Below are 24,485 nucleotides of genomic sequence, written 5' to 3'. Positions count from 1 at the left end.
CTGACGGAACGAAGGAAGAGGCAACGGAAAGAAACTCGAAACTCCCAAGAAAGATTACGAAATAAGATATATTCAAAACTCAATCAAAATTGTATATAAATCTAGTTAAAATAAACGATTTGATAAAAAAAATAAATAAAGAAAGGAAGAAGATATTGACTGGTCCCGAGGCCTCTATCGGATTATTCCGGCAACATCCCACATCTCGGGCCGCACAGAGCACAACATAATGATTGTATATTAACTTATTAATAGTAACAATTAAGAACAAATAATAAACACATATTCCATGAACACGAGCAACTAAGATAACTAATGGAAAAAAGTAAAAAAAACCAAATCATTTATTTGTACGTTTTCTTTATATTTTTTGAGGATGATGCAATACTTTTGATTTCGTACTTATATATCAAATATATTGAAATAATCATAAAGTATTAAATATTTTAACATAATATTAAATTAATATTATATTATATTAAATATTAATATTATGTTAAATTAATATTATATATGTTAAATATAAACAAATATTTTTTTTCAAATATAAGTATTTCACGTAACGTATTTATTTCTGAAACGTTAAAATTATCAAGATTTCAATATTTTTTCATTAATAATAATTTTTTCACTAATTTCCATATCTCACAAATAATAGTTCCATTTTCCATTGATTTTTAAATCTATACGTATTGTTGCGTTTCTGGATCTCATTCCTGGATCAAAGCTGTGCCTGTCTCTGAGAGATCGTTTCTGAGCGCATTATTAAGGGTTTTATTTGTAAAACAACGACAGATACATGAGATTCGAAGCAGCTATCAAATGCGATTGTGTTTAAGACAGTTCTGCTTCTCACTTTCGGATTCGAATTGTATTACGTTAATAAAGTTATCATTCTCCTTTTTAATCAATGCTCCATTATTTATTCGGGCATGAGAGAATGACATGGTTTGTGAATCTCGAATGGTTGTATTGTGTGCTTCGATGCATCGAGATCGACCCGTGCACACAACAATATTTATATTTGTTGTTCTAGATTTATATTTATTTATATTTCTATTTTTTTAAAAGAGAGAAAAATTGATATTATATTATTATTTATATATTATTATAGATATTATAAAATATATAAATATATAAATATTTATTAAATTAAAATAAAATATAGTAATAGGCCATAAAGAGCCAATTTGGCTCTTTATGGCCAATTATTATATTTTATTTTAATTTGTTAATTTCGAGAGCCTTTTATTTTGTTTATTTTTTATTTTAAGTATTTATTATTTTATACTTTTTTGAATTTTATATTCACGTAATAATTATTAATTGTCAGTTGTACCCTGGTGAAAATTATTTACAGAATATCTCATAAAAATTTTCAGATTTTCTATAAACATTCTCTAAAACTTTCTCAGACAATTTTCAAATTTTCTGTACGAATTGACACACACTTTTCAAAAATCTTTAAAAAAGAAATAAACATATTTCTTATTTTTACAAATGAATTTTGTTGGAATTTCTTATATATTTATATGAATGTAAAAAATATGAAGTAAACGAATTTTGTTAAAGAATTTCTTAAATACATAAATATTGAATATTTTGAAATTTTTTATTCTATAATTTTTCAAAATAATATTAAAAAACCTGAGAACGCATCTAATATATTTTTATTAGAATTCTTCATAAATTTAAATTATCAAAAAGATTCCTAAAATTTTCCAAGAAATTCTGAGATTTTTTCCCCAAGGTTTTATATTGTGCTTTTGTATCAACGTTTTAATTGTGATCGATTATGGCCTTAAAGATGTTTTGTATGTACAATCCCAGCAAAAAGTAGCTGGAAATCAATATTGACGAACGTCTACTTTTGGCGTCTTTTGAATATGAGAAATTGTGCGGAATATTAGAATTTGATCTTAGCTACAGTGCAGAGATGTATTTTTTAATATTTATTGCGTTTTTACTGAAATATTCCGAGTTTTGTTAATCGAAATGATTAACGTTTGGTAGAGATTTTCGCCTTGTGACAGATACATGGCTAACTTCATTAAATTATATTTAATATCTTTTTAACGAGTTAGTACTTGTATAATATTATTTGACCAAATATTTCCTCTATATCTAAACTTTTGCAAATTTTAAACAAATTCTGAATATTATTTCATGTGTTTTTGTCATTGGAATCGCTGTAGTTATACGTTTCCCATAAGAACACATGTTAATTCGGTGCAAATTAATAATCCTTATAACTTGTGAACGCTTTAGTGAATCGATTTAAAAATTGTACTGAAGATTCTAAACATATGTAAGGACATTCTGTACAATTTTCATTAAATTCTCAATATTTTGAAAATAGATACAAAACATCCTTAATAAACGAAGAGAATCGAAAAATTGAAAAGGGCAAAAAATGAAGAGAGATATAACGTTGTAGAATCACAATATATTACTTTCTGTAACATTACATTATATCATTATCATCGTCTCTTTCTCCACATCGTCTCCACTATATTTTATATATATTAATTATATAACATTATAAATATATATATATATATATATATATATATATACATATAATAATTATTATCGCGTATATATATATATATTATTATAAATCGGCAATGCGTAATAATCGACATCGTCATGGTCTCCTTACATCATACTGTACGTACATACAGAGAGATATACGATCGATGTTAGATCGATAATAAAAAGCATTTGCGGAACAATTGGAAATACCGTCCATAAATAGACTTTCTATACGTGTGAAAAGTGTATAACATTATTATTACGTAACAACATTCATTGTAGGCACAATCGTCGTCGCTTATCGTTTTTTTTTTTTTTAGCGCAATCAATGTCTCGTAATTTGTTTCGATGTTGTGATAATTTCAATAACTCATCTTCTATTTCGACGAATAAACAAAGGGGAATATGAATAGAAATGTGCGCAGAGTGTACGAAGAAGAAATATGTGTGTGTTCATTTACCGTATTTAATTATCTAAATGATAAATTGCTTCGCAGAATCATTTTATTGTACTTTCGATTACGCAATTATGCGGTGTTTTTAAAGAATAGTTACACTTGTGCAATAATTGGCGATTGGCGTAATTTTATAGTAAGGTTTAAACGCCCTAGAAATTATACTTGATCGTGAGAGATTCTAATCTGATAGATTCTAATCACGGACAGAAGAAAAAAGATAGGCCTTGAAGGATGGAGAGGGAAATTTCTAAAAGAGAGAAATATCCAAAATAAATATTATAACATACTCCTGGTAATTGTAATTTATAGCAAACCCGGCGGCCAGTGTATGATTATTAAATATATATGTTTCTTGTAAATTCTTTGTCTTTCTTTCTCTCTCTTTTTCTTCCTCTCCCTCCTATTGTGAAAATATATTAAATAAAAAATTAATATAATAAATAAAATAATATATTATACAGCAAATACACATATACTTTCGATGTTAAATCGCTAAGTGAATAATATAACTGCGCAAAGTTAGTTCAACAATTTCTTCTCGTGTCTCCAAAGACGGGAGGATAAATACACTTGTGAAATTGTAAAATCCACGCATAAAACGCATCTCATGGCTTTCGATTCGCTAGCAGAGTGTTTCACAGCCTGCGGGAAAGTTGAACTCGTGTTTCTCGATCTTTGTGTTAAATTAATAAAGACATGTATACTTTGTAATATCATTTTTTTGGACTATCACTGTATTCGTTTGCTGGTCGATGGAAGCTTTCTAGCAGTTTAATTGTGCTCATGAAAGGTGGTCAGAAAAATTGTTAAAGCTGCTGCTGGTACGTCGTTTAGAATACACATAGAAAAATACGAAACGAAAAAGAAATCCTCTCATGATTGCTTTAATCGTTAGCTTTCTTGGGCGGAAGTTAGTCCCATTTTCTAAAGCTATTTCTACTTGCAAATATATTCTTATACAGGGTGTCCCAGACTTAATGAATTAGCCGTTAAAGATAGATTCCTGAGATCATTTGGAGACGAAAATCTTAATACCAAAATGTTGAGAAAGATGTAGTTTCGGCGCTATGAAAGATTAAAGATTACCAATCGGCGCGTTACATTCTCCTGCGCTCAAGAATATAATGCATAATGTCAATATTAAAAAAGGGATCAATATAAAATAAAAAATAGGCTTCTGCAGTGAGCGCGATTGTGTTTTCTATGCGACAATAGTCAGTAGTTTGGATATTTTTATGAAGTCTTTCTCAACATTTTGGCATTAGAATTTTCATCTCCAAATAATCTCAGGAATCTACCATTAACGACTGATTCGTTAAGTCTGGGATATCCCTAATCAGGGAATCACCCTGTATATCGATGACTAATTTTATTAGTTAGACAATGTTGATTCTTCGCGTGCATTTTTTGATTGCATTTTGTACTCCGGACATGACTAATATTCATTACACATAGCAAGATATATCTAATCGTATAAATTACCTTAGAGATTTAATGTATCCTGCGTTGGTATCAGAAGAGACTTTATCCGTAGAACGTGTATAAGATATAATCAAATAAAAAGTAATCGAAAACTTTAAATATACATTTGCTATAATTTTTTCCCCGTCTTTTCGTCTCAGTTCATATTTCACAGTTGTATCGAAAATTGCAAAAATGCACTAATTGTAAGTCGATGGTAAATTTTAATATTTTACAAAGCACACTGCGAGTAACATATCAATATAATTAAGCATTTTTACTCACAAAGGAATTTAATTCCTTTATCTTTTTACATGAGAAAATATGCGGAATATCGATTGGCTTTTGTTAGAAAATTTTTTGATATCTGCAATATCTGTGCATTTATTTACATCAGCGTTTGACAGGGTTCTTATAAACTTGTTCTATCGCTTATAGTGACAAAAATAAGGCAGTCTCGTCGTTCTTCGGCAACGTATGACTAGACGCATTTTTACATTAAGGCAAAACTATACAGGTACACAGTTATGATCCTCATATGTGTAAAACATAAGGAAAACGAGAAAAATGAAGTTTAATTCAATAGAGCAGGACGCAACAATCTGGTGCATTTTTGCAGTTGTTTTCCAATGATATAGCTAACGTTATACGCTCATGATTATTACTATCATAAAGATTGTTATCGTAATCAACGTTACTTATTTTATTAACATTGTTATTCTCATTAATTTCTTTACGCAGCGATAAATTATTACACACCACGAATGCATCATCTTGTATCACGTGTGAGGAAAACAGATGAGAATCGCGAGGATTTGAAATTCGCTTTAATTCGTTCCTTATCTCTGAAATGTTTGATCGTAGTATCTTTGACTCTTTCAATAAAAAGATACAATCGAGTCTGATGACCTTTGTCGGGTAAAATTAATTGTGCAACTTGTGATAAATGTTGAAGTGCGAGTTGTATCACGATTATTAGGACAGGAGAGAGTTTGGGAAACGATATACGGGAATATTTCTTTAATGCAAACTTTCCGTCTCTCCTGTGAGACAACCGTATTAACGAGGTGCGTGTATGACTTAAAATTAAAAATTTCGAAAATGGAAGAACTAATACGTGAGACATGAAACTTTGACAAATGAAGATTATCAATTTTGCGAAAATCGTTACGTTACAAAATAAATCGCTTATCCGAAGTGTAACGAGGACCTCATCGCGAACAGAGGAGCATAGACGGCCTTCGTTCAAGCGGTGGAACTTTGATGCATGACCTGAAACATGGTGAACGTTAGTGCGTGAGGTCTCTCGAATTTTGGTCGCATAAAAAGGCAGATGGAGAAAAAGAAAATAGAGATAAGAATAATCGACACACATGTGTAAATGTATACATTCGATATCATGCTTCGTTTGGCGATAACGTCTTTAAAAAAAAGAAATATCATTCAATTCAATCATCGGAGTAACATCAAACAGGACTAAAAGACCCGGATGAAGAATAGGAGCGCAAGCAGGATCGATACTTGTCCGCAAGCACAGATTATTCAACACGTCAGTTACACTGATTAAGTCTACAGGCGATGGTTTTCATGCGCGATAAGACAAATTCACACATTTCAAAACTCTTGGGGGTCTTACCTATCCTATTCGCTCAGTACTGGCAGTAGGGACCTTACGCCAGAAAAGGTTAAAAAAGTAATATTAAGAAATATTTCGTAATATCAGGATAAATAGATACATATAATTGCAATAACAAATATACATGTAAGATAAAAAAAAGTTGTAACAGATAGACAGGGTGAATTTTATTTCCTGTGTCAAACTTTTTGTCATACTAGAGATTACATACTATACATACTAGATACATACTATCGACTGCAATTATAATAAATTGATCGATACACAGATGTCAGTTATTTGCATCGATCGTATCGATCCATATATAATATGTACACGTTAAAAGTTCAATCAAATTATGTGATATGGATTTATTATTATTATTATTAGAGCTACGTATGTAGCTACGTGTATCGATCAATTTATTAAAATTGCAGTCTATAACACAGACCTGCGAGATTTTTCTTTTTAAGATGCAATAGTGATTTCCGACGTAATTTTGTAAGCTGAATTCGAATCTGGCCGCCGAATTTGCGTAGCACGTCACGTTTTTGAGTAATTTGTAATTGAATGGCTCAAAAATCGCTATTTTGGCAAATTTCATGAATTTATTGCGAGGAAATCAAATTTTTTGAAATATTTCTGCCAATGACATCGTATAATACTCATTTTCACCTTTTAAATCCACTTTCGATTACCCCCGCACGATTTTTTTTCGCTCAGATATACAAGTCATAAAACTGATCATGCATAGGGATCTAATAAGCCATTCTAAATCAACTGTGCCACCTCTTTATTTCACTACGAATCAAAATTAGGATAAAAATATACATTTTTAAACCTTCTGTTACCCTTTGAAATTAAAAATGGCGCATCCAATATGGCGAATAGAATCACAATAAAAAGACATAAAATTTAGAAAAATTTATTCGAAAGATGAAAGTGAGTATTATACGAAGCCATTGACAGAAATATTTCAAAAAATTTGGTTTACTCACAATAAATTCATGAAATTGGCCAAAATAGCGATTTTTAGGCTATTCAATTACCAATAACTCAAAAACCTGACGTGCTACGCAAATTCGGCGGCCAGATTCAGCGCACAAAATTACTCAAAAATCATTATTGCATCTTAAAAAGAAATTTTGACTTCCTTTTTTGCAGGCCTGTGTAATCTCTTGTATGATAAAGAGTTTGACACAGGAAATAAAACTCATCCTGTATACAAATAATTTTCTGTAATAACACTTGGAACATTTTTGTGATTTGGGTTCTATAAAGATTCTGTAGCAGAAAGCTACAGAGCTTGAAAGATATATCTCGCTTGGAGAGGATTTGTTTTAGATTTTTTTTGCGATACTCACAGCTCGATGCTCTGGATGGTAGACGTAGGACACGTTACGTCGACTTTCACATGACAGTGCTTGTGACACTTCATCTGACAGTCCCTACATTCGTAACCCTGCTTGCCAAGTCTTCGCGCGAGGGTTCTCTTACACACTTCGCAGACCGTTCCTCTGAAAAATATAAAAAGAAGACACATTTTGTATTTTTATCATTCTTCAAATTCATTTAAATACATATTTTTTTAAATACATTGTTATCGTTTTAACTCGATAGGTTCTTAAGAACTGTTGCTATTTTGCCAAATCAACAGAGATCATCGTGTACTGATAATATTGTACATTGACAGAAACACTACTCACCCAGCCATGTGTTTGGCTATAAATGTATGATCGTTAAATATATGCAATTTTGTGCCTTTTTTTCTCCATTTGCTCTTCTGCGCAAGGGAAAGAGGTACGAGGTAATGCCTGAAATGAAAGGAAACGTACGCTTTTATTCTAGTATAAAAAATATATTTTATTAAAGAGAGAGAGAGAGAAAGAATTTTACAGAGAAAAAAAGAGAGGAGACTCTGGTGAAAATTATTTACAGAATTTCTCATAAAAATTTTTAGATTTTTTATAAGAATTCTAAAACTTTCTTAGAAATTTTAAGATTTTTTACACGAATTGTTACACTTTTTAAAAATTTCCAGAAAAGAAAAGAAAATATTTCATATTTTTATCGTAAATCAATTTTATTAGAATTTCGATAAATGTTAAATATTCCGAGATTCTATAATTTTTTAAAATTTTCTAATAATTAAAAATTCTGAATAAACCTGATATATTTTTTAGAATTTTTCATAATTAAATATAATATAATTTAAATAAATTATAAATATTCCTAAAATTTTCTTTTCAAGAAATTATGAAATTTTTTTCACCAGAGGAGAAAAAAAACAACTTACTTCTTTATACCATTTTCCAAAGTTTCGAGGACGAGCGTGGAGGCTTCGTTGATGTATGTCCTAGTGGATGTTCCACTTATACCCGATGCTTCACTCAAGCTCGATCGTCGCGATTGCTCTGGCACCGATAAATGCACTAAAAAAAAATTCACCTCGTATCAAGGATATACATGAGATAAAGGGAAATGCAAAAGAAACGTAAAGCGAAAGAGAGGATAAATAAAATGGACACAATTTTTCATTCGGCTCTATTTCTTTAGATTAAATATTCGAAACATGAATTGGCTACTACACCGGCTTTTTATTGCGTCACCGATTTCGATTCTACTGAAAGCCGAGAAGCAAAATCGCCGCACTACAGCCTACCTTGCGAAGACACTTACCACAAAGTCGAGTACCGTGAGAGTAACACATATGCGAGCAAGACAGAGTGCGCAAAAATGAGTACAATACACAACACTAGAGACGAGAAGACTAAAAATAGTAAGATAGCAGTCAAGAAACCCCAACTGACAGATCTCGTGAGCGATTTATTGTAATCTTCTTACAGATTTCAAACACGTGATATCTCTAAACAAACGTCTTACGACAAAAACTCTATGTCACTATGTTACACACTTTTATAATAATTCACAACGTGGAGAATACTAAAGAGAAACAACGTGGAGACCCTTACCCGAACCGGGATCGCGAGCTCTATCAGCAGATATGGATCTTGAATGAGCGTCTTCGTGATTGATCTCTCCTTCAGGACCCACTGATCTGCTTCTCGTCTTAGATCGGCTCAGTCGCTTTTTTATGGTGCCAAAGAAATCGCGTCGTTTCCTTCGCGTCCTTCCTCTCTCTGTCAAAATTTCGCAGCATGCGCATTAGATATTACATACAAATCGTTTCGAAAATATTTAAAGACGATATTATGTAATCGGAAATATACAGGGTGTGTTATTTTAAGTGATGCAGCTGAATATCTCGAAACCATGGCGATTTCGGTGAAAATGTTTTAAACAAAAGTTGTATGGTTTCAAGGGAGCCATAAGATGGTGCCATTGGTTTTATCTTGAAAAGTCGTTCGAAGATCACGTGATGGTCACCTTCAATTTCTTAAATGGAACTCCTATTTTTTATTACTTATTCTTCTAGCTTATCTCGAGAGCTTTCCAAAACACTATAATAAAGTATTTCTTCATTGAATACTTTTCGAGTTGTGAGGCTTGAAATAATTTCTTAATATTAAACCATAAAATAATAACCATAAAATATCTAATAAAATAACCATAAAATATCTAATAAAATATTCATTTTTCGATTATCTTACCTTAATACTTTTATGTACAAAATAATGAGAGGAATCAATTGGTGTAAAAAAAATACATAGTTATTTTTAAGAAAAAATATGTAATTGTTAATTGCGAATTATATATGTTTTCTTCGAAACTATGTTTTTCCATCTTATGGTTCCCTTAAAACCAACAACTTTTGTTTAAAACATTTTCACCGAAACCGCCATGGTTTCGAGATATTCAGCTGCATCACTTAAAATAACACGCCCTGTATATCACACGAATTACAATATATTAAAATTATCATTTTAATTAATATAATTTTGATTACTAGATAAAAATCTTACCTTCTGAATTGGAGGAATTAGGCGTGCTTTCTGGCCCTGAGGTAGCGCTGACGTCCTTCGTTCCGTGCTGCAAAGAATTTGTATTCGAAAATTATACAAAATGCAAAAAAATCCATTTTTTATTGTCATTGGAAAAATTTTTATTTATCATCACGAGACGAGAATGATATATTTTTTTTTCACATCGATTCACTTACCTCCGGGGATATCTCTTGCCAATTTCCATTCTGCGTCAGAGCGACCTGTTACATTAGTAAATACACAGCACTCAACCACTGTTAATATTCTCATATAAAAATGGAAAAAAAATGCTCAGTGTTAAAGTAAATTGCAAATTTTGAATGAATAAGTAAATTTGACTGGCGAGTTCTTCAAATTGGTTTGCCAATCCTTGAATTGGGAAGTAAATTTGAAGAATTCATCTGTCAAACTTACTAAAAATAGAGATGTATGTGTGAGAGAGGAGGTCAGATGTGTCTAGACATTTATTGTCTGTGTCTACACATTTTCATATATGTTCAATACGGCGGATCCTGAATGGGTCATGGCTAGTCTCCAAATACGATGTGTCTCAAGTTATATTATGTTGAGAAATTCTCTACGAATTTAATTTATCTTTTTGCATCTCAAGCATGAAAGAAATCAAATTATTTTGACTACAAAAAATGCAAAATAGTGTACAACACTTCTTACCTTCACAATCTGCCGCTCCAGTTGCTGCAAGAGAAACCAAACAGAAATCATGCTTCAGTGGAAATCGCTATAATCGTGAAGATTACATCTTCATCGGGGACAAATAATAATCTGTGGCGTTTGAAGCAAATAACTTTTAGAGAAAACAACGTTTATATATGTTGATTTATAAACTTTCTTCAAGTTATTCTAAGTTTAGGGGTTTCTTAGGGGATGGGACATATGGGGATTTTTTTCCTTTCACTCGTTTCTTTTAAATAAATCCACCCCTGAGTTTTTTTAGTTATTCAATTCCATATCAGCGTTATATTCATGCAATAAAAAATATACGTAATAATCGCTTAAGAAACTTACCCTCTGGCTGTGTACAATTAAGGTTCCCTTGTTACCGTTTGTCTGCCCGCTTTTGTATGGTGCATCCACGACGTTACCATTTGTCAGATAGTCTGCAAAGATATTTTTGTAATAAATTTTTGCACAAACATTATTATACTCGTTCAATAGGATCTACGACTCTGTCTATCCCTACGAAAGCGTCGACTACATCAAATACTAAAACTCTCACATCTATCTACCGAAACATTCGTCTTATACAGAGTGTTCCAGATTTTATTATTCCCTATTTATACATTTTTTATCAATTTTTATCGATTGTGAGGTTGTAAATGATAATAGAAAATTAATGAGAGAAAAGATGGAATTTTGAATACTCTGTATATTTAGGGAGAGTTAGCTCTGCTAAGAATAAATTACTTTTCACATATTTGCTCTTGATTCGGGTAGCATTCTACTCGTTCTATGTAAAAGACGAGAATCTAATCATCCTCATGCCATTCAACTACGTCGGGGAACTGGTTCCGACGTGCGATAAATAACATAATTTAATCAAATCTGTTTTTATGCTAAGGATTCAAATCAGCTCTGGCTATGAATCTATACATGTCTATCTTCAAACGGATAAAACGGGTCCAAAAGTTACTGTACATACTAGTGCAAGAAAAACCAATCTCTGGGTATTCACACACATCAACGCCTGATAACTGATCTGTAATTACCCCCTTCCGATTGCGCGGCAGAGTCGTACAAGATAAGTGTACTGTTACCATTGCTGTAGTTTAGACTATTGGTGCCGATGACGTTCGTCTGGCTGTAGGAACGAGCTGTAGGTGAGACTGGCTTTATAGTTTCCTTGACCTTGTAGGGCTTGGTCCCGATTTGTGGTACCTCTGCACCCTCGATAAATAGAAACTGCGAAGCGAAATAGAGATCAGCACTAAATGACAAATTAAAGTATCTCATAACATTAAACTCTTGAAGGTCGCCAGTAAATAAAATACAAGAAGTAATTAAAAACGACCACACTGGCAAATTTTATTAAAGTGAATCACGAAGTTTCGACCATGGTTTTGATGCTTTTCGAGTGAAAATAATTTAGTTAACTATTCTATCGTGAGAAATAAGGAAATCACTTCGTCAAGATTGTCATGTCAACCGTCTCCATCAACACACAGAGAAAGACTAGGGTAAAGTATCTCACATATCATATAGCATCCTATGTCCAAAAGACATTAACAGGACATCCTGAAGATGTCTAATCGTACAAAGATATCTTCTGAATACCTTCTGGACATCTTTTGGATATACATGCTATGTGGGTCTCTCTTTAAAGATACATTTGAAAATCTAAAATGATGCATAACACAGGCCTGTGAGATTTTTCTTTTTAAGATGCAATAGTGATTTCCGACGTAATTTTGTGAGCTGAATTCGAATCTGGCCGCTAATTTGCGTAGCACATCACGTTTTTGAGTAATTTGTAATTGAATGGCTCAAAAATAGCTATTTTGGCCAATTTCATGAATTTATTGCGAGGAAACCAAATTTTTTGAAATATTTCTGCCAATAGCATCGTATAATACTCACTTTCACGTTTCAAATCCACTTTCGATTATCGCCGCACGATTTTTCTTCACTGAGATATATAAGTATGACATTGTAAGAAAATTTACGTTAAAGAAAATTTATATAGACATCAATATGGTAAATCCATGATGTTGAAAGTTGAAAAGACTGACATATGTCAGGTCGGTTGTCCAAAAAAGTATTGTAAAGAAATATCTAATACAGTTGTTACACATTTTAATAAATTTTTCTAGATTTTATGCCTTTTTATTGTGATTCTATTCGCCATATTGGATGCGCTATTTTTATTTCAAAAGGTGACAGAAGGTTTAAAAATGTATATTTTTATCCTAATTTTGATTCGTAGTGAAATAAAGAAGTGGCACGGTTGATTTAGAATGGCTTATTAGATCCCTATGCATGACCAGTCTTATGACTTGTATATCTAAGCAAAAAAAAATCGTGCGGCGGTAATCGAAAGTGGATTCGAAAGATGAAAGTGAGTACTATACGATGCCATTGACAGAAATATTTCAAAAAATTTGGTTTACTCACAATAAATTCATGAAATTGGCCAAAATAGCGATTTTTGGGCTATTCAACTACAAATACCTACTCAACTCAAAAACCTAACGTGCTACGCAAATTCGGCAGCCAGATTCGGATTCAGCGCACAAAATTACGTCAAAAATCACTATTGCATCTTAAAAAGAAATTTTGATCCCCTTTTTTGCAGGCCTGTGAATCGAAAGATGCGAACGTATTGAAAAAAGCTATTTAAAAGTTTTTCGAAAAATATTTTGCATGCAATGTTTTATTTAAAATTAATTGAAACGCCGATTGAGGAGAACGATTACCTCAACGGTGAGGGTGCCTGTAATGTCATCCTCCTCGTACGGTCGTGCCTGAAGAGGTATGATTTGGCGTTGGCTCGGATTTGCGAGGAGCTCCTCGACGCCCACGATTCCGAGTCCCAAAAATCTTTGACTTCTATTGACGTGATCGAACACCTCTAACAACACTTCGGTCGTGTTGTGACTTATATCGCTGCAAATGCATATCGGAATTAGTTCCTTGCGCAACATCTCGACATCTTTCTCACGAATCAAAGGGAACACACGAAAAATACAATAAAATGATAAACTGCAGATATATAAAATGAAGTAATGTAAAATCGCAACTGTATAAATTATTACTCACAATAAGAAGGCCTCGTCCCATAGGGGATTCTTAGTGTCCTTCTTTACAGAAGTTTGATTCTTTTGCGGCGGTTCATCTAATTCTACTACGCAATAAGGATCCATGGCTCCTTGTTGGCCACCAAGGTCCGTTGCCCTCACAACCTTCACGAGTAGTCGTCTTTCGCCGGGCACATATTGCATAGCCGGCGAGGGAGTGATGCGTCCCTGAAGACGTTGTTGTGGGGGTTGATTTGTCATCGAGTTCGAGATGTTCTGCGAGCGAAGCGAGCAAGCGTGCGATAATAATGGCATAATAATATACAGGGTGTAACTTTTTTTTTTTAAGTTCCTACTAAGCAAACAGTATTATTCTTGATCAAAAATCGAGTCGAAAAGTCCTAAACCATTTTTTTCTATAATGCTTAATGAAGCAGTAATTATTGAGTAAATTCGCACCAATCAGCACTAATTTAGACGAGTGCACGTCAATGAGCCACGTCTGGTAGTGTACGTGAGCGCACAAGGTCGGTGCTGATTGGTGCGACTTTACTCAATAATTATTGCTTTATTAAGCGTTATAGAAAAAAATGATTCAGGACTTTTCGACTCGATTTTTAATCAGGAATAACACTATTTACTTAGTGGGAACTTTTCAAGTTACACCTTGTATAAACAGAGCTTTTGATATGAAAGCCTTATTTTTTTTTTTTGATAAAAGTAAACTACATTCAAAATATTAAAAAAAGAGAAAGAAAACGAGAGAGAAAATCAAAAGAAGGTATAGATCTTATTGAAGAAAAAGTAAATGCATTCAAGAAGAGAGAAAAAAAAGAGAGCGAGCTAAAGAAAAAAATTACATTTATGCAAATAAATAAATGCATTAATGCATCTAGTGTCGCATTGATAATCATGAATCGTTTCGATGCTTACCACATTGTCGTAAAGCGTGGGATACGAGAATCCCGGCTGAGGAGGTGGTTCTCTCCATAATCGGGGACAGGTGGGATATTGAGAGAGATTGAAGTGAACGTTGATGCCTCGCAAGGCACCCACCACAATTTCCGTCACCACTTCTTGCAATTGGCTCTCGTCCAAGTCTTTCTTTATTGTGCCAACCGCTGCCAGAGAAATCTTTACCTGATACGGGATAATAGATGATATTACTTCATCAAACCGCGGCGCAATTTCTTCCTCCATGCCTTTTATTTCAATTATTTCTCGTTTAGAAAAAGTCGTTTCGACAAATTTACGCGAAGAGATCTAGCATTCTCTTCTTGTGCATTGATATTGGCACGACAGACCGAAGATTATGTAAAACTCAGCGTATTGTTGTGAATTCAAGACGAGTGACAAACAGCCATGATTGCACGTTTCCGCATATTGCATCACAGGAAATCCGTCGATAACACGTACCTCCGGCCAACCGTCGCACTTCAGATCAACTAATAGCTTCTCGGTGATGCAGACGACATTGAGACGAGCGCGAAAGCGATTGATGTTCACCCGATAGTGATTAACATCCACCTTATCGCCTCGTTGTCGAAACGCCTTCAGTTGCAAGGCCGGAGTAGCCTCGCAATCGCACGTGATAGTCTGCAAATGAAGGAAGATGATGATTTCTCCTCGAGATGATTAATCCGTATCTCTAATTTTTGATTAATTAAATTTTATCAATTAATTGTTTAATAATCCCATCATATTTTAATTTGGAAATTCTCTTAATTTTCTTAATTACGGCTTGCAACGAATTAATTATGTCATTCTTTCAACATTGGAATTCTCTCAACTTTGGAATTCTTTTAATTTTGAAATTCTTTCAACTTTGGAATTCTTTTAATTTTGAAATTCTTTCAACTTGAGATTCTTTCAATTTTGAAATTCTTTCAATTTTGGAATTCTTTCAACTTTGAAATTCTTTCAATTTTGAAATTCTTTTAACTTTGGAATTCTTTTAATTTTAAAATTCTTTCAACTTGAGATTCTTTCAATTTTGGAATTCTTCCAACTTTAAAATTCTTTCAATTTTGGAATTCTTTCAACTTTGAAATTCTTTCAATTTTAAAATTCTTTCAACACTTTCGCTAAATTAATGCAAGTGAAAAGAAATTTTTTTTCTCGACAAGATTCCAAATGAGGTTTTAGAGTGAAAACAGAAACGGGATATTTACGTACCACGTCGTTCTTCGAATCGCATTCGCAGAAGATATTCGACAAGGTTGGGGGATGTGTCTCGGGAAGGACGCGGACAAATTCGACACCGACCCCGTGCTGCAACACGCATACAACGTCTAATGAATATTACACTCGCGGAATATCATATAACATTGCACCTGCTCCACGCTTTTTCACACGCGTGCTAATTACTTGGCCTGTCCGGCACGCAATCGCATGACACGCTTGTTTGCATTCGAAATTAAATTTATTTATGTTTCTATTTTATATGCAAACTATGAACAACCTGTGAATACGTAACAAAATACCAGATATATTCTAATACAGCACAGAACATTGCAGCAATATTGCGGCAATATTGCAATGTTGCTGCAATGTGACAACAATATTAATAATATTGCTGCAATGTTCGGAAAAACATTTTGGATCATTATTAATTAAACATTTGTTCATTCCAATTTTATACCACTTTAATTAAATAAATATTGTTTTTATTTTATTAAAGTTATCTCTCTTTATATAATAATAGTAAGCGAAATCAATTCTTTTCTCAAAATCCATCGTGATATGTCATAATAGTCATCCAAGTATTGTTATTAATTATTAAAAATAATTTTAATAATAAAAAAAATTAATAAAGACGAATAAAATTTGGTGCGCGGATAAAGATAATGGATACGCGCCGGTAATTAAGCCAAGCCTACAACTGACGCAACTAAAGAAATTTTGAACAGTTATTCCAGCGAAATGACGCCATCGGCTACACGTGGCAAGGACAGCGCCGAACCGTAACATCTTTTTATACACTATTGGCCTTTGATGTAACCTACCTTGACCCATGTAAATGGCCATTCGATATCCTCTTTCTACGAGAAAAAATTACGCAATCGAGATTCTAAAGCAGAATATAATATTTCAATTTATGTAAAACGAGGCAGAAACTATCAATCGTATATAAAATATCTCGTAATACGTTGTTATTGAACGACTCTTCAATTGCCTCTAATTAATTGATTTACTCGACTGATTAATTCATTTATCGACATAAGTATTGATGAATTCAAAAAAGAGTAAGTTGTAGAACAAAGACTATTGATTTTAATAATAATTATTTGAAGTAAACAAGTAGAAAAGCGATTTGGCACGAATAAAGTAATTAAATTTTGTAAATCCAATCCCCGATTCAACAATATTGCAATTTCTTGTCGGATGAATCATAGAATAGTAGCAAAATTTGGAAAAGTGCCCGTAATTCCAAGCGCGCGAGATATGCCTTGAGCGCAAACAATGTCTTGGTGCAGCCGAGTGTTCTGTTATCAAACACAGACTTTTTCAATGCGACTAATCTTCGCTAAAGAGACAGTGAACTGATAATTACGAGAATTTGTACGAGCTCTTTGTTTCATTGTAATTCAGATACATTCGTCTAAAAAGAGAATCGTGCTCTCGACTCAAGCACTCGACCTACTCGACCTCGCAATCACACATAGACACACATACACACGAACAAACCCCTTCTCTCCTATCATTTTGCTGGAGTCACCCACGCTAAGAGAAGAGTTTGTATCTCGCCTTATCGAGCGTGACGAGTCGGACGTGTTTTTCAAGCGGATTTCAACATTTATTTTATACGAAAGCATATCTCACAGAGTAATTATATACAAGAATATATTTATATATAGCAAAATTTTTCATTATTATCATGAATCATGAACTTTTCGCATCTAGGGTTTAAAATTGCCAAATTGGGGGACACGAAATCTAAAAAATCTTGATCATTTTTCGCCGATGTAAGAGCTCGAATTGAGCTTAAAGAGATAAAAATCAGACGACTACAAGAGCGAGATATGCTTCTCACCTCATTAGTGGAGTTGGCGGTGAAGTCGTTGAGAGAGACCACCCAAGTGGCCAAGAGTTCGTTGAGGATCACGAGGTCGTAGTGTAGCCAGACGATAAGTTCGTTCACCCAGCGCACGGCCTCGGCGTCGGCGCCAGTCGCGGTTGGCAGATGTAGCGCCCTGGAGCTTCGGGACGGGCTGACAAGGGCGCCAGAGGTCTTCCTGGTCAGGCGTTTTCTAATCGGTGGCGTCGGTGGCACGTAACCTCCCGGCGAGGGTGCTCTCACACCTGCTACCGCGCCGGTACCAACACCACCACCACTACCACCACCTCCACCACCACCACTACCACCACTAGCAGCACCACTAGTGGTACCACTAGCACTGACGGTACCGCCTGCACCACCGGTACCAGCCCTCACGAGCGACGACGAGGACGATGAGGGTGATGTCGATTTGGGTTTATCCACCAGTTTCCCAACAGCGGTAGCCGCCAGCACGGTACTCTCGGCGAGATGGACATGGCTGTCTTTAGGAAGCTGCGGCGACGAGGTGGCGGCGGCGGTGGCGAGGTCGTTGAGCACGAAGCGATTGTACACGTACTTGCCGACGCACAACACCACTAACCCAAACAGCATCCAGCCGAATATCAGCATCGATAGTGTATCCATGGTCGTCTCACCAGCCGAGTCGAAACTGCATATCAGATCGTCCACCCGCTCGGCCAAGTCGGCCATATTGCCCCATCGTTCTGCCAACCAAGTCCAATTGGATTCCAAAAACATTCTTTTCTATTTTCACCCGTGAGCGGCCCCACCACCGCACTATACTTGGCTATTAATACGCCGCGCATATACCCTGGGCTCCACCTGGGCCACGTTACTACGGCACTGGTGGACGACGTTCCCGTCTATGTCGTCGTCTACTCGCGTGTCTACCCAGCGCGTGTATGCCTCTGCCTCTGCTCGGGAGAGATTCGCGACCTCGTGACCGATCAGACAGCCGGGGTCAGTCAGACTTTGGCCGTCAGCTTTGGGGTCACGCGTCTTCCTTCGCATCAACCTCTTTTCACCGTACCCGACCTTCACGTATGCAGATGTTGTCGACTCAATTATCTAATTGAGCTCGGACTTGGAGGTCGCGAGCTTCCTTTAGGATTTTTTTTTAATACTCAACCTTGATGATCTTTTCGATGTTCAAGCGTGAAGCTATGATATTTTTTAAATGACGTTATATCCATATAATAAGTAAGGAGACCAGCTACCTTTGCATAATGTGCGATGTTTTGAGACATCAGAAGACTTAAAGTTATTTCAGATGATTTCGATCATTGCTTTGAGATTAATTAGATTAATATGCTAATAAGCATGATATTCTTCTTATGCGTCGCATCCAGGAGATCATTCTGAAACAAAGACATTCAGTAAATTAAATCAGCTCTCTTGAAAAGAGAGAAGTTATTATTCGATATCGACTAATATAAGCTCTTTATTAATAATAAATATCAATTACACGATGCACCCACGTGGATTATTAAAATTGAATAAAGTCATACCTCAAACGAGTTTCATCTGGAAGAACTTTATGTGATTTCGAGCCGAAATAATTTTTTTTAAATTAAAAAATATTTCCAACTCCATTAATATTATTTTATTAAAATTTCCTTGATTTTTACCTCGAAGATTTCAATATCCAAGTCTAATCCTATGAATAGTTTAATTCTAATTTGAACATATAATTTTTTTACTATCATACGCTTTACTCTTTTGCGAAAAATTCGAGATAACACCCTTTTATACCTGTATTGCACTGCATTGTACGTTAACGAATATTTTTAGCCGGCTATCGGAGTTGTTCCTTGGTGGTTAAGTGATAACAGGTAGCGGCGAATGGACGTAACGAGGAGACTTATATGTCAGCAACCTTGACGATGTCTTATCACTTGACCGTCATAATTTTCCCTCGCTCTAGAGATAGGTAAAGGAGGAAAGAAAGAGAGAGAAAGATTGAGAGAGAGAGAGAGAGAAAAACGCGTGTCGCTAAGCATTATTGACCACATTGAAAGAGAAGAGCTCTAGAGTTGTTGCTGCCCGCTGGCAAGTGATGCAATTCAAGCTCAGTTATCAATCAATGATCGAGATCAATGGACGAGTCATGAAAAGAACAATGAAAGCTTACGAAGCTGCCGGCAGAAAAACATATAAAAAAATTGAGCGAGGATAAAATATTCGTTTTTTCGATATTTTCTTTTTGAATATTCGTTTCATAAATTATATTATTTTTATAAAATATATAATTATATAATTAATTGTGTAATTATATTATTTTTATATATTGAAATAAATTATTTTATTATATAAATATAATTATTTTATTATATTAATATAAATTATTTTATAATATAAATTTTATAATATAATTTTTATATATTAAAATAAATTATTTTATTATATTAATATAAATTATTTTATAATATAAATTATTTTATTATTATAGTAATTATCCAAGGATTTTATATAAGATTTGTAATAATACATAAAAAGAAGAACAAATGTAAAAATAGAGCATGAATAATGAAGCAAAAAAAAAGAAAAAAATAACTGATTAAGTCATTCATTTATGTAGATGTACCGGTTTGTCTTCTCTTTCTCTCTCCCTCTCTCTCTCTCTCTCTCTTTCTCTCTTAGTGCCTTATAAGGTGCGCAACTCTGTTGGAGAGAATTATTCCTGTTTACGTCGAATGACGTGATCGATACGTTCACTATTCACAAAAGAGCGAAATGATATCGCGAAGCCCAGTGAATGTCTTGTTCAAGTGCCGTTATACTTTCGCCTCGCCTTCTCCAGCACATGGAAAGTGTTTGCGCGTTCACTTTTTATTGCGGTCATTGCGTAGCTTAGTAGCTCTCATTAACATTCGTTCTCTATCCTTATCTGTCGTTGGGAATCCATCGGTCTGTCAAAGTCGAGTCGAATGTTTCACTTTACAAAACCTCGAGGAATCTTGTTGACGATTGGTGCCGTCAAAGACGAAGCTTGTCCTCGATTAAAAAGCATCAGTCACTCTCCCGAAACGTGATAGATAGTTTTTGTTGCTTGCAAAAAACGCAGATAAACACACATTTTCACACATTGACGCGCAACCACTATTCTTCAAGCCGAGAGTAAATGATTAAAAATCGATATAAATATAAAAATCGATGTAAATAAAATTAAAAATTCACGAACAGAGATTTTATGATGGATTACAGCTATTGCGTGATGTCAAATCGCCTTTTACTTATCTCTTAAACAATGGTTGAATAAAACATGAATGTACAGGAATTTAGTTTCTAACTTTGAATAATCAATTACAAAATTAATAGTTAATGCTCATTTATTTATTTTTATTATCATGGAAAAAAATCTTTTCTTTTATTTTGTTTTACTCGATTGCATTTTTTCGAGAACAAACAATTTGAATCGTAACCCGGTTACGCGACAATCGATCAATTTCTCTTTGTATTGGGCACACATATACATATGTATATTCAAATTACATGTGTATATATAAATTTCCACTCACTCAATGTCAATTATTTTCCATCCAGTGTCAATTATTTTTATTGATAGTCAATATGATTAAAGATGAAAAACTTTGTTACATATGTATATATATATATATTATTAAAAATCGATATAAATATAAAAATTACATATGTATATATATTATTAAAAATCGATATAAATATAAAAATCGATGTAAATAAAATTAAAAATTCACGAGCAGAGATTTTATGATGGATTACAGCTATATTGCGTGATGTTAAATCGCCTTTTACTTATCTCTTAAATAATGGTTGAATAAAACATGAATTTACAGGAATTTACTTTCTAACTTTGAATAATCAATTACAAAATTAATAGTTAATGCTCATTTATTTATTTTTTTATTATCATGGAAAAAATCTATTCTTTTATTTTGTTTTACTCGATTGCATTTTTTCGAGAAACAATTTGAATCGTAACCCGGTTACGCGACACTCGATCAATTTCTCTTTGTATTGGGCACACATATAGGTGTGTATATTCAAATTACATGTATATATTTAAATTTCTCACTCAGTGTCAATTATTTTCCATCCAGTGTCAATTATTTTTATTGATAGTCAACATGATTAAAGATGAAAAACTTTGTTACATATATTATATATGTATATATATTTCCTCGATTACAAAACCGCTCGAAATATACCACTGCTATCGATTAATTTGATAAGATGACTTTTGTTGTACAAACAAAAACAGATCCTTTTTCTGACTAATTTCCGGTTAGTTTTACAAGTAATCGCACAAGGAAGAAACAATATTGCCAAGCAATATTGCCAAGCAATATTGACAGCTGCGTTTCGGAGCAATATTGCCGAGCAATATTACTCGGCAATATTGCTCCGAAACGCAGCTGTCAGTATTACTCAAAACGTGATATTTTTTATAAATTGTCGAATAATAAATATCTTCTTTTGAACACACAAAAGTCAAGCAATAAACAGCAAAATTTTGCTGCACATTTAAAATACTTTTGGACGCATAACTGCAGTAGCTTTGCGCATTGCGCCCGTTCGAATGCGACCGCATCATGTCCATATTAATTAGGTCCTCGAATAACAATGAAATAATAATTTGAAAAATAGATAAGAAATAATAATTTGAAAAATAGACAAACTTTTGTTACATATATCCATGCAATCGCACTCTTTTCTCTCGAAAATCGCACTATTTCTACCGCATTCGTTAGGACTTATTGACCTGGTATCTCTTATCCTGTATCATTCGAACCGAATCCATCAGATAATTTCAAAAACTACATTTATTTAATCGGACGTAGATTGTCAGTGCAATCGCTGAAGCGAGTAACAATCGCAATATTATCAATTCGCACCCAGACGTGCTCGCATGCGGCCTGTTTCGTTCACGTTACGCACTTTACTCCGTTTCCTGGATAGGTGGCAACAACAACAACACAACAACAACAATAATAACAACTTTAAATACGACGATTATCTACCTTCCTCGCGAAATGGATGCCACGCGATGCGACGCGACGCCGGTCCGCGGCTGTCTGACTTTCGATTAATCGGCCGATCGCTGGTCGAGCTCGGAGGGGCAACCCCCGCCAGAGTCCGAGCCGCGTGAGGGAGTTCGCTCCCTTGTTCGACGCAACTTCCTCGTTCTTCCCCGTGTCACTCGAGGGAGACTCCTTTCCGCGCTTTTCATCTCATACTCTCTACGAGAGCAGACGAGATGCTCGACCGAGATAAGAGAGGGGAAAAGATCACCGGGACAAAAACATTGCCCTACATCGCGAAATATAGGGTGTCTTGACAGGCTCCTCGCTGCAAGTTACTTTCCCCCGAAATTTTTTCTCGACAAAAACTTGTTTTCGATATTTTCTACAAGTCGTGGATGTTTTTATCGTTAGAAATGGGATGTTCGAAAAAGTTGGATGTTTAAATTTTTAGTGAAAGTCCTCACTTTCATACAAATTTTGCAGAAGTTAAAATTGTAGATGTAATTGTGCCTAACGAAATTTTAGTCCCAAGTGTGAAAATTCCACTTCAATTGAATTTTTTTTTCCTTCAAATAAATAAATTTCGAATATAGAGGAATGAATTAGATGTATCTCTATGAGGTGAGTTTACATCCAAAGTCGGACATAACCTCACAATTATGAGATTGACAGGAGGCAAAAAAAAATATCCAGGCTATTATTGCTTCAAAAAAAAAATCGAACGCATAATATTTTTTATTGTTATCTGGATCGAGAAAATGTCTGAAAAAAAATCCCTTCTGATAAACAAACAATTGACTCGAGTCGATTAATTAATCTCCAGTGCACTTTCGCAAAAATGGCTCCTTCTCTTTCTCGAAATTACATTCTTCGACGACGAAAGCTGGAAGTATTGGGGAATTTCTGGTCCGCCCTATATATCGTCGGTCATGGTACCGCGGTCCCATATCGATCCGCTGCGCAACCACCACCGGTCGACCTCACGACGAATCGTCGCCCGTTACCTTGACACGCAGAATGAGGTCCCTGTTCCCTTCGGTGTGTTACGCTTTTCTTGACTTTAGAATGAGATGGTTGTGTACTGGGTAGGCTGACTGTGAGAGGAAAAATATCTTTGGCTAATAATATAGGATGCGGACGAAAGCAACCAGTCTACAGCAAACGTGTACGAGCCACATGTAAATTTACAATGCAAAGGCGAATGATCCGTGGAGATCATTGTCTTCGAGGCTCTAAGTTTCTGTCCCCTCAGTAAGATAGGATCTTTCCATTCGCGTTATACAATATCCTTAGAAACTACAATTTAAGTGAAAGCGGTTTTCAAAACAAAGAGCAAAATTACTCGAGCAAAACCAACGAAAATAAAACAAAAATTATAAAAACAAAGAATAATCTATCTAGTAAACTTTGTTAAATAAAAAGGAATTAAAATTTATTATTAATATTAAGATATTATTCTTTTTTTTTTAATTACACATAAATCCTTATTTGTCTTTTTCACACTTAATTGCGTATTTAAGGAGATACCTAAATAATTTGACTGTAAGTCATGCGTGTTTCTTGAATACCGACTGTCACTGACTCAAATAAATTATAATGAATTATACGTCGATGTAAATAATTGCGTAATCAAAGAGAATGCATGCTGAGTCAATGT

The 24,485-nt window shown here is 34.2% G+C and overlaps 1 protein-coding gene across 9 annotated transcripts; it reads right to left on the bottom strand.

Annotated features, from left to right (window-relative positions):
• Nucleotides 1-2,814: 2,814 nt before the first annotated feature.
• Nucleotides 2,815-22,913, bottom strand: LOC105257550. 9 transcript variants are annotated; one of them, XM_011268244.3, is made up of 18 exons: nt 22,826-22,913; nt 17,799-19,183; nt 15,941-16,036; nt 15,182-15,361; nt 14,699-14,905; nt 13,788-14,041; nt 13,445-13,634; nt 11,741-11,933; nt 11,040-11,131; nt 10,686-10,709; nt 10,190-10,234; nt 9,993-10,059; nt 9,042-9,209; nt 8,366-8,501; nt 7,776-7,883; nt 7,434-7,586; nt 6,091-6,123; nt 2,815-5,726 (listed from the first exon to the last, which is right to left on the bottom strand). In XM_011268244.3, the coding sequence occupies exons 2-17, from the start codon at nt 18,561-18,563 to the stop codon at nt 6,096-6,098; spliced, it is 2,706 nt and encodes a 901-aa protein (XP_011266546.2). In that variant the 5' UTR covers nt 18,564-19,183; nt 22,826-22,913; the 3' UTR covers nt 2,815-5,726; nt 6,091-6,095. The 9 variants fall into 9 exon arrangements, with proteins under 9 accessions (XP_011266546.2, XP_019885013.2, XP_011266544.2 ...); XM_020029454.2 differs by lacking the exon at nt 6,091-6,123 and adding an exon at nt 19,578-19,745 and having other exon boundaries at nt 22,826-22,884; XM_011268242.3 differs by lacking the exon at nt 6,091-6,123.
• Nucleotides 22,914-24,485: the final 1,572 nt, after the last annotated feature.

Source organism: Camponotus floridanus, unplaced genomic scaffold, assembly GCF_003227725.1.
Source record: "Camponotus floridanus strain SB8 unplaced genomic scaffold, Cflo_v7.5 scaffold79, whole genome shotgun sequence".
In the NCBI taxonomy this organism is placed as follows: domain Eukaryota; kingdom Metazoa; phylum Arthropoda; class Insecta; order Hymenoptera; family Formicidae; genus Camponotus; species Camponotus floridanus.
This window is presented reverse-complemented; position numbering and strand designations above follow the sequence as displayed.